Source organism: Gallus gallus, chromosome 1, assembly GCF_016699485.2.
Source record: "Gallus gallus isolate bGalGal1 chromosome 1, bGalGal1.mat.broiler.GRCg7b, whole genome shotgun sequence".
Taxonomy (NCBI): domain Eukaryota; kingdom Metazoa; phylum Chordata; class Aves; order Galliformes; family Phasianidae; genus Gallus; species Gallus gallus.
This window is the reverse complement of record NC_052532.1, coordinates 171,784,522-171,799,603: the sequence shown is the minus strand read 5'-3', so window position 1 is coordinate 171,799,603 and position 15,082 is coordinate 171,784,522. Positions and strand designations below refer to the sequence as shown.

Here is a 15,082-nt window from a genome sequence, read left to right as displayed (position 1 = left end):
TGTATATTGCTTATTACATATATTTGCAAAGAAGAGCTGTTTTGCTCCACATTATATGGAATGATAAAACACATAAACAACAATGGCACATTTAGAGGCATACTGCATATTACCAACAGACCTTTTTGGTTTGTAAAGCCAATAGAGCTTTTACATTTTTTCTTTTAATTATTTCCTTAAAGGAATTTCCTACTTTTGTGCTCACTGAAGAGACAACATTTACAGCAATTAAGGCCAGCCTACAACATATGGATGTTGAGATACAGTTAATTCATCATAGCTTTCCTCCAGCTGCTAATCATATGTTCTTTTAGAAAGTGTTGAATAGATTTCATGCAGGAACCACATCACTTTAGTCACAGCTTAGCTGACTTTGAACTTTGAAGTTTTGTCTCAGTGTTTTTCTAGTTGACTGTAAGGGAAAAGGAGGTCAGATGAGGGGGATAGATGGGATGAGTACAATTTAATTGTGTAGTGTTTTGGATTAAGTCATTTTGTGTCCTGATTGCTTTTTAAAGGAAAAATTCCTTTCCTCTCTACCTTGTCCCATCAGATCTCAGACACACATTCCCATTTAGTTTCTTCAAGTTATCATCAGAAATCAGGAGACCCAGAAAAATCTGAATCATCTAATAGATCCAGTAACTTTTATTTTCATATGATTCTTTTTCAAACACATCATCACTATGCCCGCATAGTTGTAGGAACATTCATTACGAGTCCACTGCTCCTGTTTTTTGTCCAAGCACCATCACAGTGGGAATATACTTTCACAGGGTTACTAGGCAGGCTCATAAATGCCTGCCAGCTTCAGCCTGTGCAAAGCCTTAACCATCTGCTTTTCAAAGGGCTGCACACTCCTGTCACAGAGTACAAATAAGACTATAGAAGATCTGGCTCTCTCATCCCTCCAGAGTACCCTCCGGCATTCAACATGTAGTCCGTGTACTTGCAAATATTCTTGCTTGGTCTTTTGCTATGCTTTAGGCACAACATCTTGAGCATTATCAGGTCATAAAAGCAGTGGTTTTGTGGGCTGTAATATACTCATCACATTTCAAACACTGCTTTGAATTGGTCCTGCTCAAACCGCAGAACAGCACATAAAATTCAATGTACCACAGGAGCCTGTGGTGGGGCTCAGAAGAGACCTGAAGCCAAAGGCTGTGCAATAGAGATATGGTCCTGAAGCCTCATTGTTAGTGAACAGATCCTTGCCAATTTTTATTAAGTGATCTTGACACTGGGATGACTCCTGTCACTCAGAAAGCAGACAGCTTCATTGATAGAAAGCTTTCAAATTAAATGATAATAATAATAACGTTAAAAAGCTTTATAGAAATAGAATACATTGATATAACTAAACAAACTCTTTTCTAATTCACTGCAGTTAAATATTTCCTCTAAAACATGCTTAGAGCAGGAGTAGGTGGGGCCGATCAATAAAATAAATGCTTAAAGGCTGTAAGTTCATTAAAGTCTTCTGCTGAAGTACTCCATGATTTATAGCTATCAAAGACATGAACTGACATAAATGCAACAGGGCTATTCTCTGTAAGACTGTTGCTCAACATCACATACTTTGGTAGCACTGACAGAAATATAGAATTATGTACAGACTGAAAAATAAATACTGTCCAATGCTTTGGCACATTTTTGTTTTCTGAATGGAAAGTCACACTCTTATTCCAACCAGTTCCTTCTCCTCTGAAAATGAAATATATTTACAAAGTTTATGTTAAGAGGAATACTGACGTATTAAAGATTTCTAGTGGAACAGAGTAGTGTTGAAGTTGTTTATCAGTGAAAAGTTGTGAATATAGTCTGATAATGTAATATTGGCAATTTTATTTTATCTTATTGGTCCAAGACTACACATCAGTTTTATTCCAATGCAGGGATTGTTCTTTTTAAGCAAATGATTTTGGAAGTCCTACATTATTTCTGGCTATGCTGGAGATTTGGTATATTAGTCATTCTTGACATCCAAATATCTAAGTGCTAACTCCATGAATAAACACAGTTACTGAGATTTTATGGGACTCCAGAGAACCTGAAGCTAGACTGACTCTAACTGACCGTAATGGAGCAGATCACCTCCATTAAGTGATAATTAAGTGATAAAATTGTTCTTTTCTGTTCAGCAGCTGACACATAGCAGATTCACTGTGGCTGGGGATGGGAATTTTCTGACCTAATTTCAGTTGTCTACAGTGCAAACAGCTCCATCTGATGTAGTCACCTTGGATTCCCTTGAAATTCAATGGAGAGAGAGGGTTGATCCTGGGGACTGGCACAGAGACAGATTCTGGACTACAGATATCTACATTTAGTGAGATGAATCCCAGTTTCACAGACTACTCCTAATGTAGAAATTTGGGAAAGAGATGATTAGGAGTTCTTTAATGAAAGCAGAATTTATTTAGATTCAGTATTTTTGAAAAATGTCACTGCTTTTGAGCAGTTTCCATGCCTCAGAGTCTGGATCATGACTTTAAAGGCTTTCAGAGCCCATGATACTGAAATGGGATCTGGAGGCATGAGATTCTGTACCTTGTGTTGGTACTTTTCTGCTTTTAACACTGCGTTGGGTGTCAGGTGTCCAGGTTTGAGATGGATATTCCAGGCAAACGGATTCTATGCTCGTGATAAGCATGTGTCCGTATCCATATGTGAACAATAGCATTTCCCAAGCACATCGGATACCTAATATTCTTTTTTAATGAGAATCTTGGGAGATACAAAGTCCTAAGATGAACTGCCAAAATCCGTAACTCCACATCAATGACACCAAGGAAGCTGAGTTCAGTCTTTGGAGATACCAGGTCTCTATGGACAGGTATTCTGATGGGTATTGAAATAACGAATGCTGGAAGAACTGGAATGTCTATAGTGCTGTAAGTCCTCCCAAATGCACATGGAGGGTTATCCTAGAAAAGTGTAGAGTCTTTCTGCAAATCTGAAGACTCCTTCAAGGCCTAGTAAGCCTACATGATGGTTCTACACTGGACAAGGAGCCTCCAAGATTCCAGGCTGCGTAGTTTAGAGTTAATTTGTAGTCAGACATCCAGAGATCTTGAAATGCTGTTGTAGATCATAAAAGGAACTTTTTGCAAGAGGGAGAAGTCAGCAGGGAGAAGTCAGCTCTTCTCTTCACAGAGTCTGACACACGCCAATTTTGTTTTCTTCACTGTGAGAATCAGATAGTGGCTAGGAAATTGATGCATTTTTTTAAAAAGAAAGAGACAAACAGAGATCAAGGAAGTATTTTCTCTGTGACCTTGCGTACTCTCCCTTTCTACTTGGTATACTTAAGAGTAACTGGACACAAGCTGACTGTATTATTTAAGGAGTCCAGTCCTCATCATCCTGTTTTTATCACTTATTTCCACATAAATTATCAACATTATGCAGCTATTCCACCTCATTAATCAAGGGCTTAAAGCAATACGCTGAAGGCGAGACGTTGAAGCATTTATTGTTGTTTATAGCTTAAAAGCTAAGTAAAGAAAGAGAAATAATAGCACAAATATTTTGAAACAGGTTGGCACTATACAAATTAATGTGACTTAGTATCTTATCATTTTAATGGAATGAAATAATAGTCTTAAATACAGGGCAGGAATCCTGCTGACCACATGAGGACCTGGGAATTATAAGCAGCATGGAGACATTTTGCGAAGCATTGTGAAGTATTATGCAAGTAAGCTGATCAGTGCAACTTGGCTGCAGCCCAGTTTGATTGATAATTCAGCTTGATTGTGAAAGAAAGTTATGATAATATTCTGAACTCTGATTTTAAAAAGATCAGTGGACTCCTAGCTAGTTTTGAGCTTACCTTTCCTGTGAATGGTTTAGAGTTCTGTGCTATTTTTGTTCCTTACCATTTAGTGATGGGAAGAAGGCGGCTCTTCAGTCAGTCTCTGCATGCCAAGTACAACAGCCTTTCAGTATGTGAAGGGCATGCTTTCACTGGGCTGTGAAACTAGTTAACTGACAAACTCAACTTTGCTCTGCAAATTACTCCAGAATTTTTACAGGTACAAGAACTGAGACAAGATGCTAGAGATCTAATGCTCTCAGAAACAAGGGGAGGTCATTCCAGGGAATTCAGCGAGCTTTAATAAGGCTTGAAATCTCTCTTCTGTTTTACACATGATTTGACAAACTAATTTCTACTGAGGGCATATGATGGTGGCAAGAGGAATAGTGAGTTCTTCTGGTATAATTCTAGGGCATATTTTGTTAATGAAATACAGTTATTGCAATGAAACATGCATGAATTCAAAAGCAACCAGGGTGTTTTTTGGGCTTTTTGGGGCTTTTTTTTTTTTTTTTTTTTTTTTTTTTTACACGGGTCTTGTAGCAATAAGACAAGGTCTAATGGCTTCAAACTGAAATAGGACGTATTTCACTTAGATATAAGGAAGAAATTCTTCACTATGAGAATGATGAGGCACTTGGGGATGCCCCACCCCTGGAGGTGTTCAAGGCCAGGTTGGATGGGGTTTTGAGCAACCTGATATCTGATCAAGTGAGAAATGTCCCTGCCTATAGCAGGGAGGTTGGAAGTAGATAATCTTTAATGTCCCTTCCAATCCAAATTATTTTATGAACCTATGCTTTCTCCTAGGAATAGGGAAATTGATGTCTGTGGAGAGTGCCTGCGACCTGTATAAGTTCAGGCCACAAGCTGGGAATGGCATAGCCAGAGGTGCTGTTCTCCCAGCTCTCTTCTCAGGACAGTGATACTCAAGCAACCTGAGTATGGGACTACTGCCAGTTTAAATTATCTGAACATGCATCTCAACACTGGGAATACTTAATATCTAAAATCAGTTTACTCTTTGTCCTCAATTTCTTAGCTGCACAATTCAACTTCCTCACAGTGTGGAAGCAGTGAAGATGAGCTTCTTTAATACCTCTGGAATACAGTCAAAAGGTAAGGAAAAATGTAAAGAATATGGAGCATTCAAGCTCTGCTCTATCAAAGCTGAATCCATACAGTGCTGATTATTTATCAACAGTACATTTACTCATGTGTTAAAGGAAAAGTATGATTTCCAAGAAATACTGATCACCTGCAAATGAAACTAGCCTAAGCACAACATTAACTATGGCATTATATATATACACCTATATATTTTACATACAAATATGAGGGATGGTCCAAAAGTAACCCCTCCTATTTTATTATATTGCCTCCATGACATCTGAAGCAGATGTTGGTGGTACAACAGTAAAGGCTGAACATTCCTGCAAATATTTGTTTATATTCTGTTGCCTTGTGCAAGATGGCAGCACAGGATCTGTCTGACAGAATGCCATCTGACATGGAAGTGCATATGAAGCAAAGGTCTTCCATGCTGAAAAAATTGCATCCAATGACATTCATTGAGGCTTGCTAAATGTTTACAGAGACCATACAGTGCAAGTGAGCACAGTGAGGTGTTGGCACTATTTTTCTAGAAACAATGCTGTCATAGCAAATGTCACCTACACTGGTGCAGATTTTCTTGAGCATGGCATGCAGAATCCTTTTCATCACTGTCAAAAATGCATAGCTAATGGTTGTGACTATGGTGAAAAATAGTTCTTTGATAGGGCAAATGTTCTGGACAATTGGAATTGAACAGCCTCTTGAGTATGGATTTATTCCATATGGATTTATGGATTAGTTTCATCAAATATCAGATTGTTCAGCTGCTTGAGTATTTATTCAGAAATTTGTCTATATAAGTGGGATAGCTGTTCCCTTTACCTAGTATCTTAAATAAGGAGCAAGAGGTCTGACTTTTCCAGTACTCTCACGAATGCTGAAAGGAAACATATGTAATTAGCAGTTACCTTTTTTCTTTCTTTCTTTCTTTCTTTTTCCCAGGAAAGTCTTCTGAATTTCTTTAGCAAAATATTGTGAAATGCAAATGAGTGGTGATATGTTATCATAATGGAATTGTAAAGGAGATTTAACTTACTACATCTCTCTTAACTATCAAAACCAACCAAACAATAAAATTAAATAAAACAAAACCCAGCAACAAGAATAACAGAAAAAAAAATCAGCAAAAAAACGCTCACAGTCTATAGCATCATTAGTGGGGCATGTTCAAGGAAGCAAATTCATAAAATCCAGGCTTTATGAACACTTTTTTATCCTGATCTCAGGTAAAGATCTTCATCCATACCTAGTAATGATTACAGTGTAGGGGAAGGTATCCTTGCCATTGGCAGAGGAGTTGAAATTAAATGAGATTTAAAGCTTTCTTCCAAGCAAAAGTGTTCTATGATTCTGTGATTTGGTGATCCTTAAGCTACGTGATTATAAAGTCCAAATGTGGAATATTTGATTTTTAGAGGAGCAAGTAAAGGTCAAAGAGAATCTCAAGATACTGCCAAAACCCATTTCCATCAACAAAATCTTGTGATTGTAAGAAAAAATCAGATCACATTTAATATCTGTTTATACTGAATGCTTGTCTTTACATGATTATTTGATACTATCATATAAAATCAGATTTCTCATTTATATATATTGCCTATCAGGAAGCAAGTTTTCCATAGCTAATAGAAGTGTATTCAAATTGAGCACACAATTTATCTTTGTAGTTAGCCTGTGTTGAATAGGAGTTTGTATTAAATGGCTTTGTGTGGTCATTATGTGCATTATTCCTTGTGACTGAAGTTGCATTGCAGCTTTGTCAGGTATTTTCCTCCAGTGTACCATATCTGTCACTATTGGTTATGTATTGTTTCACTTTGCTGGCTATATTAGCCTTTATACCTGTTCCCTGGAACTTATCAATTTGTACAATTACATTTCTTACACATTTTTGGTAACAAATTTAGAAGATGATGAGCTTGCCATCTTTATGATTCCTTCATCTGAAGTGTCTTGCTATGCAATCAGTTTGGATGTGCGTTGCGTTCAGTACTAACAGTGGTGTACATTCCCATATATTCTTCATAACACTTTGTTGACACAAACACAACCACATGCTCTACAGATTCCTACAGTCTAATAATTCGTATTAGCTACTGACAAAAAGAAAAGAATGGGGAAAGCATTGTTACAGAGACTCAGTAATAATGTATTACTGCTCCAGGCACTATTCTGAATAAAATAGTTGCAATGTCCTTAAAAGAGTAAAAGCATCATGAAAACAAATTTGCCTTAAAAGTTGCTACAGTCATCTCAAACAACTGACAAGGAGCTTTTTAGTCCCATCTGCTAAGCACCAGGAATATAGAAATTGTTGTTGGCTTTTCCCTCTGAATTATAAGCATTCTCTGGTGAGCCAAATGCCCACAGGGCTCAGGAGACTTTTATTGTGGCCATTGCTCGAGTTTAAAGCAGATTAGAACAGATATGGGGAAGTCTATAGGGATTAGTATTATCTGTATATGAGCTACTTTTAGGGCGCATGGGCTTATTTCCACTTCACATCACTCAAAGGCAATGCAGGGACTGGATGGGAAATTTGATGGTGCAAAATGTTCTTCCTCACTTTTTTACAACATGGGTTTGTTTTCTGTCCTGTTTTTTTTTTCAGTGGAGATAGATTCTCAAGGAGACAAGAGTATGTTTCTGCAGTGTGAAGCATCTGGCATGCTTGGAATATCTGAATTATCAGCTGCTAAGAAGAAAATAAAACTCTTACTAGCAAAAGCTTATTTCACATTTTCTTAGATTCAAGGAAAGGCGATTCCAGTTCTTCTTATTTACAGATTTTTCCACAAACCTTTTTTAAAGCTATGATGTTTGTTGGCCTTGTTATACTGACTTATTGCTCCACAGATAATCTCCATGTACTTTACACTGCTTGCTTAATCTTCTAATTACGTAAAATACAAAATTAATGCAGAATTTTCCTCAAGAAACTTTTAAAATGTGAAATCCATAGTCTCCATGGAAATGTAGTCCAATACAGGTCTCTCCTCTGAACCTCCTACTTTAGTGACACTTATAATGCGTGCTACTTATGCATATTCAATCTTCTTTTACATAGTAGTAGGCAAATAGGAATTACTGTTTAACTGCTGGAGACCTCAGATCATTTTGGACAATCTTAAAACTTCCTAAATTCTATGAAATATATGTATGCTGAAATTCCTTTGGAAGAGAAGCCTGGAAAGTAAAGCTCCTCTTCCTCTCCATTTTTAGAGAAGGAGCTATTAAAATGCAAATTACATGCAGAGGCATTGTAATGGAAAGAAGGACAAACAAAGACCTCTGTTGTTTAATATGTTAATAATTTTGACATGCTGTAGCTACTCCAGGATAACTGTTGCTCTGGGAAAATGATTTACTTGGGTACGTTCCTAATTTCAGAGTAAAACTAAATCCTTGTGCCATATTATTTTCATATCAGACTTCAACATTTTTCATTTGCATCCATAAAATGCAAAGATATCTATGTACTTTTCAGTCAGAATCCCTCAAGCAATTCAGGAGTGCTGCACTTACTCTTTTAGGAAGACTAAATTGTGGTCTAGAATCTAACCTTAGCATATTGATAGGAACATAATAAAACTATTTTATTTATTACAAGATCTCTGAATCGCTATCTTTACATATATGAATTGAAAACAGCAGCAGAACTCCAAACACAACATGAATCCGGATGCCCCATGGAAACACTAAGAACCACTATGGACCACTGTGTAAAACATACAATGCCTTCAATACAATAGATTTTGGGAGACACAGGTTTCTCCGAAGATTATAGTCTAGATTAACCACTAACAACAAGCTTTCTGACCACATGTTATCTGAATACTGATCTTAACTCATGCTCATAAAGATTTGTTTATGCAGCAGCTCACTTCACTGGCTTGTGGAGGAGGGGCTTATTCAGCACAGCTGGTAGAGGGATAATCTGTCCATATGAGGCTCTATTATAAATATTAATATTGCTTTGAGAAGTGATAGTCATCTAGATAGAAATAATTCTCAGGGTTAATTGCTTCTTCAAACAAGTGCTTTGGGGTGCTGAGTTATTTAAACTCATTCCCAAGAAAACAACAGTGTTAGAAGTTGAGGGTAATGGAGGTTCTTTTTCCCAATGCACTTTTTCTGGGGAGGAGTTAGTCATATAATTATGAAACTGCAATTACCTAAAAATAGCCCTTACCCTTCTCAAATTCAACCTTTTTCTATGGGATGTTATATCTTTAAAAGATTAAGTTAATGGTAAAACCCACTTTGACATATCAGGGTCTGTGTGTTAGTTATACATTTATTCTTATTACCCTTTGACGTTAGGATACTGTGAAAAGTAGGTACTGACTACTTGCTAGTCTGGACAGCAAAGTAACTAATATTACTTCCAGGCATGGAACAGTACCAAAGAACCCCTTGCTTCTCCTCAGCTTTGTTGCACTGATTTCTGAGGAAGTAATGCATGAAACTAATGAGCTTTGTATTAGTTTCTTGCCTCTTAATGGCATAAAACTGGGAAAAATTACTGGGGGAGAATTTTTGTTTTTACATTTAAATGTGAGTCTTATGCACTGAAGCTAGTTTACTCTGTTCAAAGGAAACATCATCCTGACCAGGTTAATTCCTTTACAATACTAATACAAGATACTGGCTCTTTAAAAACATGAGTAACAATATTTACCTAATGAAGGAAAGCACACCTTGCAGTGAAGACTTATATGCTGTTTTGTCATGGGGAAAATCCCATCAAGCTGTTCCTTATGAGGGCTTCCCAACAAGTAAATGTGCATATGTTCCTGGTCAGGAAAGCTTGTTTGTTTAAGCAAAAGGCAGAGGTAGCCCTGCCTCTTCCTGTAGTGGCAAAGTACTCTACTAAGGAACATATAGAGAAAAATGCACTGACTCATTCTCCTCCAGAATGCCAGGCACTGTCAGATAGAGTATAACAAATTCCACACTACATTATAAATTATGTCATCAGTGATGTCAAAAGCCTTGTTGGCTTGTTGCTCTTAAAAAAGATGGATGCCTAGAAAAAGTTTCAAAACTGAAGAGAAGCAGCATCTTAATGGGAAGCTCTGGGAGAGGTAAGCATATCAAAAGCCCACCAAAACATTTTGGAAAGTTGTGCATGAAATTCTCCTGATGATGATGTAAATGAATATATGAAACTTAAATTCTTTCAGTTAAAGCTACCGAGTCTTTTCTTTCACAGTTCTATTTGTTAAATTTGTCCTGATGTAGTTAGGAATCAGACTGAATTGAATGAAATAAGAAACACAGGAAAGGCGATGGTAGGCAGAGAGAAAGGGAGACACAGCTAAGATAGTGCAATACCTAAGACGGTGCATTTGGTAAGAGTGCAATCACACAGGCAGACATGAAAGGTTGACATGGCTCACACAAAAATGCCTTTCAATAAACTCCAACTGAAATTTTACTTTGAACTACCAGAACAGAGTTAATCATTCCTTTTGAAGAATCCTAGCAAACTTTCTTATGCCTTCTGATGAGAAAAGATTTCGTATGAAGTTGCATGACAAGTTCCCATCAGTGGTTTGGCAAAAAAAAAATTACTCTGCATGGGTATTTTAATGTAAACAGTCACTTGAAAGGGTTGGTCAGCAGTAGTTGCAACAGGTGGATCTATGATACTAGAAAGAGCTCTTTACTTGCACAGGTAACAAAATAATGCTTCAGAATTGACACTGTGCCTCGTTCTAATACATGAAAAAATAATTATCAGAGTTAAAGGAACCCTACTTATATAATAATAATAATAATAATAAACACTAAATTTACATTTAAAAGAATCAGAACAATTTCTGCTCTGGAGAAAATAGATACTAAAAATATTATCAATATTCATTTTTCATGCCACTATTTAATTTTTTCCCTCACTGTAATATGTCAGAAATCCTATTGGTGAGTAGACTTTGGATTTTTAAACATTTTCTTAGTTCTCTACTAATTCCACTCAGCACTGGAGTACTCAGGTAGATAATGTAGTAGATAGGTACCATAACATTTGCCTGTTATGGGTGGTCAATAATTTGTGATAGATTTATGACTCTCAACCATGACTTCCCCATCAGGAATGCTTGGCAAAACCATACAGGTCAAAACACTTTTCACTGTATTTTCTTTAGTAATACATTTACCCAGGACCCACGGTAATATCATCCACTCGACGATGGTTGGAGGTGGTCCCTGCATGCTCACGTCTGACCTGTCAATGTGTTGAGATGCAAGCAACAACAGGAACAGAAAAGTCAAGTAGGATGCAGTATGGCAGATAAACTTGATAAATGGCTTTCTGATGAACAGCCCTAAGGGGCTTTTGGGAGCTATCAAGTAGCACACAGAGAAGACTGGGAAAAGGAGTCCTATGACAACGCATGTCAACATCTTCACAGCCCAGTGTCGCCTCCTCCATCCAGGGAACTCATCATACCAGCGGGATGCAAGCAGCTGCTGGCAGTTGGGCTGGGCAACAAACTGAGGAAAGAAGAGAGGGAGATGGTTAGTTCCCTGTTACCACTGCAAAATTATTTCCATGGTACCTATGATACAATAAGTAACATTTGGATAGAGATAGAAAAGAAGGAAAATTCCACAGGCTTTTCATGCTCACTAACACCAGCGAGGCAGGGCAGGGTCAGTCTACTATTCCTTTATTGCAAAAAGTATAGTACAAATCTCCTCAAATTCCATTTACACAGTAAAGCTTGACTTCCCTATAAGTAAAGTACACAAGGAGCCAAAGGACTGTAAAACACAGATATCTCAAAACCTGATGTCAAATTTACAAACATAATTCACAAAGAATACTTTTGTTATTTCAAGAGCAACACTTGCAGAGAATTCCCAGACCGTAAGGAGGAAGTCACTAAGAAAACAGAAAGCACAGTATTTTTTTACTAAAGCAGAAGATCTATACACAGTAGAACTGAATTCCAAAGGGAAAATGAACTATTTTTAGTATGTTCCCTGCTAATTTTCTAAAAAGTAGGTTTATATACTCTTATACTAAACAACACTCTTACAGATGTATTACATAATGTTTACACTATATGAACCAAGCAGTAGTACTCCATAGCGCTTCACTAATCCTTGTAGGGATGTTTTCCTATCTTGTACGATCCTTTATGATATGTCCATTGTCTGTGATATTCAGTTTTAATATATGATTCCTAAAACTGAGTTTCAACAAAAATAAATATATCATCAAATATTTCATATTTTTCAGCTATCTTTTCAAGGAGGCTTTAAGTATATTCAAGGCTTTTATGACATACTTTGACATGACCACTAGTTAATGCTTTCTTTTATAAAGGGGACGTACAGTAGCAGCATGCTAGATTTGACATGAAAGATATAGAATTGAAGCAGTATATGCATCAAAGACAGCCTGAGTTGATGTACTCTTTTTAACAAAAGAAGCACAATAATATTTTTCCTTCTCATGTTATACAAATAGATACATTGCTTTAAATCAGTAGCTGAAGACTAAATAAAGATGTGCAGGCAAATATTTATCTTAAAATTATTACTTTAAAATAGTTAATTTACACTAAACAATTTAATATTTGAGATCTAATTAAATGCATGTACTTTTGGACTTCACATGATTTTGGTAATATCAATAAACTACAGAAGACAAGTTCTTTTGGAGTTGAATAATGGGTAAGTTCTCAGATAGTTTCTGAAATCACTGGCACTCCTACCAGGTGAAAATGCTATTTAGTCTGGACTGAAATGAGAGTCAGCATGCATCTTTCTGTATATGTCTGGATATTGTCAGAAACGTTAACCTGAGCCAAGTTCAGACCTGGCGTACGTTAATGAAATGCCAGTGATCTTAACAGAGACATATTTGCCTTCCAGACACCAGCACTGATGCCCTCCCTGACTGTTATGAAAGAAAAGATAATCTACTCATACCATAAGCATCTTGACAATAGCCTTTAAGAAGACTAACAAAGTGTTCTCTTTTGTTAGGGAAAAAAATGCATTCACAAGGTTTCTCGGTGCTTATTTCAAGATACAAAGGTCTAGAATAATACTGTATCAGAACAGGCAGTATCTGAGTTGTGTGTTGCCAACTTTTTAATGAGGGTCTCCCTTTCCCCCCTCCCCCCATCCCAAAGAAAGAAAAGAAAAGAAAACAAAACAAAAAGCAAAACAAAACAAAACAAACAAACAACAAAACCAACCTCTTACTTGGCTATACATAGATTAGCTCTTTGCTTGACTGGTGGAAAAAATATGACTCTTGGACTAGTTCCTGAGTAAAATATTTTCCTCATGATTTTTACCCCAGAATGTGGCAGATCCATGTTTACTTCTCTTTCTTCATAATATCCTCTTATCTCACCTAAAGCATGAGTTTTCCTGAATTTTGCCACTGTCCCCTTCCTCAATACCTTTGGGCCACTCTTGTTATTTTGGGGACCAAGGTGATGAATGCAGTGGGTAGCTCAAAGGCTAGTGGTAAAAGTAGGAGGCATACTCCTTTCCAAACACGGCAAAAAAGAATTAATTTCCCTTGGTTTAATGTGGAGGAAAAGAGGCAGTGAGGGTTTTTTTTTCTTCCCATGTTCAAATACTGTGCTGTCCTGGGACAGAGTAGACCCAAAAAGGTGCAGAAGTATCTCACACCATGAGGAGATGCTTGCTGAAAATGCCATTAGGAAGATGCTCCACACTGAGTTGGCAGTAGCTGCTTAGTTCGATTATTTCTCCAGATTAAAATGGAAAACATTCAATATTAATACAGTAAGGAGGTGTAATGAGTAATTACAGAATTTCTGAATAGACTTGAAAAATTGTTTCCTCCTAATACTCAGATTCCATTGTGTTGTGACTGCATTGCTGAAATATGACAAATAATGGAGAAGGTTTGTTTCTCAGGCACAAGAAATTTTTCAGAATTGAAGGAAATTTTCAAATTCTGGACAATGGACCGTCAATTTTTAATATTCGGATTTCTCAATAAATTAGGTTTCATACTTTTCTTAAAATTATGACCACTACAGATGTGACATAACACTTTTGGCACTGGTTGAATCCTCTGGCTATAGTGGAAAACTAATTTACACTACACATTATATTTGGCCAGAGTTAGAGTTATCACTTTTAACTCTAGAGGAAGAATACTGGCTGTGTTCTCTAAATGGCTTACTAGATTAAAAAAAACAAAAAACAAAAACAAAAACAAAAACAAAAAAACATAGGAAGAGATTAATTGGGTGGTATGGATCAAGCATGTAAAATACTTCATCAACATTTTATAAGCTGAACACATAGTGAAGCAGTTTTAGTAGTGCAGGCAAAGGATTATAATAGAACCCACAATACAGTGTCTACAGGTGATATATTGCATTCCTGGGAGGTCCAGATATAGCGTTTCATGCTGACACTTTTATCAAATAGCACTGTTGGCGAGGTTAGTGAACAATGTCCTGAAGCAACAGAGTAATGTATCTTCATTGCAGCCTTTTCTTTATGGTTCCAAGCTCCGCTGACCATGTAAACACTCTACAAACTATTCAAGTGTCTTCTTCAGACATCTGGAAAATTAACCCAAATCTCCTGCTGACTTTTCTTTTAGAGTTATTCTTTCTCACTTCATTTATCAAGGAATTGTATAACATTATTAAAAATGTCCAAATTAGTTTCCACGAATTTGACTGCTTGCTCCATTTTTTGTGCTGAAGACAGTGTCGCCATGTGTCATGAAACATATTTGGTACTAATAGCTATTTATACTACATTAGCTGAATAATGAAGGAAGTTCAAATGGGGAACAATGTTGATGCCAGGATAATGAACACAGTGATGAACATACAAGCTTCTTCCTCAGCAGCCCACAGAGGGGGAGCTTGTAACTGCATACTGCATCCCCCTTCTTGTCCTTGTGGGCCTGTTTTCTTCAGAGGGAATGGGGGAAAAATGCTGTGTTCTCGTAACTTGTCTCATCTGTTTGAGGAACTGGGGGCTGGAAGTCTTCCTGGGCTGGGAATTAATTCTTTCTGGGCCCCAGAGTGTAAATGCTGCCCATATAGGCTGTCTCAAAGGCATTACTCTTAGATTATATATGGTTATATAGGCCAGCTAAACTTATCTATAAATACATTTCTT

The 15,082-nt window shown here is 36.9% G+C and overlaps 1 protein-coding gene across 1 annotated transcript in view; it reads right to left on the bottom strand.

Annotated features, from left to right (window-relative positions):
• TRPC4 (transient receptor potential cation channel subfamily C member 4) overlaps nucleotides 1-15,082 on the bottom strand; it is a 141,026-nt gene that overhangs the window by 28,668 nt on the left and 97,276 nt on the right. The window contains exon 4 of the mRNA XM_417089.8: nucleotides 11,101-11,437. Coding sequence (XP_417089.3) covers nucleotides 11,101-11,437 — 337 coding nt within the window. The remainder of the gene's footprint in view (nucleotides 1-11,100; nucleotides 11,438-15,082) is intronic.